This window comes from Monoraphidium neglectum (assembly GCF_000611645.1).
Source record: "Monoraphidium neglectum strain SAG 48.87 unplaced genomic scaffold scaffold05796, whole genome shotgun sequence".
In the NCBI taxonomy this organism is placed as follows: domain Eukaryota; kingdom Viridiplantae; phylum Chlorophyta; class Chlorophyceae; order Sphaeropleales; family Selenastraceae; genus Monoraphidium; species Monoraphidium neglectum.
In genome coordinates this window covers 1-2,815 of record NW_014007835.1, presented here as the reverse complement: position 1 = coordinate 2,815, position 2,815 = coordinate 1, and the positions used below count along the sequence as shown (strand labels likewise).

At 69.5% G+C, this 2,815-nt stretch overlaps 2 protein-coding genes across 2 annotated transcripts; both read right to left on the bottom strand.

Annotated features, from left to right (window-relative positions):
* Window positions 1–12: 12 nt before the first annotated feature.
* MNEG_15923 (hypothetical protein) lies at window positions 13–962 on the bottom strand (the record flags this gene model as incomplete). The annotated part of the gene is made up of 2 exons (XM_014035607.1): window positions 13–42; window positions 219–962. The coding sequence occupies 2 exons, from the start codon at window positions 960–962 to the stop codon at window positions 13–15; spliced, it is 774 nt and encodes a 257-aa protein (XP_013891061.1).
* A 1,374-nt stretch (window positions 963–2,336) lies between these two features.
* MNEG_15922 (hypothetical protein) lies at window positions 2,337–2,663 on the bottom strand (the record flags this gene model as incomplete). Its single annotated transcript, XM_014035606.1, has 1 exon — window positions 2,337–2,663. A coding segment is annotated over one exon (327 nt), but the record flags the coding sequence as incomplete, so codon positions are not given.
* Window positions 2,664–2,815: the final 152 nt, after the last annotated feature.

Here is a 2,815-nt window from a genome sequence, read left to right as displayed (position 1 = left end):
GTGCGGGGCTGCTTATCGCCGGGCGTGGGCTGCGGGACGCGGCTTGGTTGTGGGAGGAGGGGGCCTTGGCGGTGGCTGCTGAGAGGGGCCAGAGCGGTGCCGAGGCCGAAGCCCGCGCGGGGTGGCGTGAGGAGGCATCCGATGCGATTGCTGCACCGCTGGGCTGCACGCGCGCCCGGCAGTCGTGGAAGGACACCAGGGCAGGCAGGCGGGCGCACCTCGATGTTGAAGGGGCTCAGCCGCAGCTGCCACGTGAATACGCGCAGGATGTTGTAGGCGCCCACGATGTCGCCGAAAGCGCCCGCGGGCACGACGACCGGCGGCCCCCGGCGCCGCGCGATCGTCACTGTCCGCGGCGCCGGCGGCAGCGGCCCGGATGGCCAGGCGTCCTCGCCTGCGTCGTCAACCAGAGGGGCCGCGGCCGCGGCCGCGGCGGCGGCCGCGCGCGGCGCGGGCGTGCTGCGCTTGCTGGCGGGGGCGCTGCCGCCGGCCGCGGATGTGCGCTGCGGCCGCGCCGCGCCCGGCGGCGGCTTGGCGGCCTTGGGCGCCGGCTTGTCGGGCGGCCTGGGCCTGCCCCTGTCTGCCTTGGCGCTCGCGGGCTTGAGCGGCGGCCTGGGATTCACCCTGTCTTTCTTCGGCGCCTGCTTCTGATTCGCCAGCGGCCGCTTGGGCTTGGGGGCCGCAGCGCGGCCGCCGCCGGAGGAGCGGCGGGGCGCCCTCTTGGCGCCAAAGTCCTCGTCGTCCTCGTCGTCACTGCTGCTGCTGCTGCTGGCGCTGCTGACCTCTTCGCTCGACTCCGGGCTATCCTCGCTGCTGACGCTGCTGCCGCTGTCGCTGCTACCGCCGCCGTCGCCGCTGCCATCGCTGCCGCCGGCGGCATCGTCGCCGCTGGCGCTGCCGGCGCCGCCGTCGGGCTGATCCTCGGCCTTGCTGCCGCCGCGGCTCGCCCCATCTTCGCTCATGGGGTCGTCATCCGCGACGGACGCCCGCCCGCGCTGCTGCGGCACGCGCGAGCCGCCCGCGGTGGGCGTGCGGTCGCGCGCGCCGGCCTGCCGCCGGCCCGGGGTGGGGCCGGGGCCCTCGGCGGTACCGTGGGTGCCACGGTTGGGTGACGCCTCCCTTGTCGGCGCCGGGCTCGGCTCTGCGTCGCCTGCGCCTCTGCTACCGCGTCCCGACTGCTGCCTCCTTCTGCTGCTCATACAAGCGTCTGGGGCGATCGGCGGGCAGACCCGCGGAAGACGCGATGGCGCCAAATGCTACACAACGTCGCAGGAGTGCATGCTAGATCGCGTAGGCAGGAAAACTCGCTCTACAGGGCAATCACAGGGGTGTAAAGTATAGTTGGATATCTAATAAGCATCAACTGACCACCAAGACCGCGCGGCGGCCCTAGGGGTCGCGCCAAGTGGTGGATCACAACTTCGATCACAACTCACCCGCGGGCTGCGCGACTCCTACTGCGTCTTGAATTATCGGGCAATCAGCAACCGCTTTACGCAATGGTGGCTCTGCGTAACACCAAGTCGATGATGATCTGGTCGAGCTGGTGCTGAGAATCCATTTCGCCAGGGACGCTGGCTGCCTCACAATTTCGGCTCTTCCCAAGTCAATTCCTCAATGCGCCAAGCCGGGGTGGATTTGGAACGGAGTTCTACCGGGTACGCGCAAGGCATGTCTTGGGTTCGACTGTTTTTGACCGAAAGGCAATCTCCGTTCCCCACCCGGCCCCCCACATACACCCCATCGACTGCCAGCGCCATGCATTGCCATGCCACGGTCAACCGACGTCGGGTGGCACCTGAGCGGCGTATCGCCCCTCACAACCTCCGCAACCTGATGCGCTGTGCTGCCGTTGTTGACTGGCCGGTCCGAGCACGTCCTCCTGGCGCCGTCACATGCGCCCGGGCTGCAGGCCCTGGACTCTGCAAACACGACATGTTGTCGCCGTGAGACTTTGATCAGGGACAAGATTCACACCTTTCACTCCTGTGCATCGCTCATGCTGCTGAATTCCCTGCGCAGCGCCTGTATTGGTCCTGGGGTTACATGTATGTGTGGTGCTGCGGCGACCCTGAAATATAATGAGCAAGAACCAGCCGTCGCTGAAAATGCGAGCCTGCAGCATCTTGTGCGCAATTGCAGGAGGTCGGCGCCCTGGGTAGCAGCAAAAGGGCCCGCCTGCTGGAGGGAACGGCCTAGCAGAGCAAGAGCACTGGCACGCAAAGGAAGACAACTCGAAGGCGCCATCGAGGAACATACAAAACTGGAGACGGGCAGCCATTACCAATGCGACGTGGCCCCCGCCCGTGGCTGCGTCGCAAGCCGTCAGCTCGCGCTCAGCTGTAAGCCGCGGATGTGCCGTACAGCCCTCGCTGGTCCTTCATGCCCCCGGCCCCAGCCCCGCCGCCCGACGCGGAGAGTATGCCGCCGCCGCTCGCACTACCCCCGCCGAGCGCGCCCGGCGCGGCCGGCTCCGCGCCGCGCCCCCAGACATCCGCCATCGCCATCGCGTCGCGGCTCTGCCGCAGCGCCATCGCAGCCGCCGCCGCGCGCGTCGAGCCCGCGGCGCCGATGCCGGCCGCGCCCAGGTGGCCGCCGGCCGCCGCGGCCGCGTCGCCCGCAGCCCCGTTGCCTTGGTTCTCGCGCAGCGTGTCGTCCAGCACCTGCGGCAGCAAGGTCCGTCACCGCGACCATGTCATCCAGCACGGCGCCGCGGCCAGTCACCGCGCCGCTGTGACCTGTTTTTCGGGGACTGCGGCACCGCGTGCGCACGCTCTTGCCCGCGTGCGCACCCCAGCAGCGCTGCCCCTCCTTC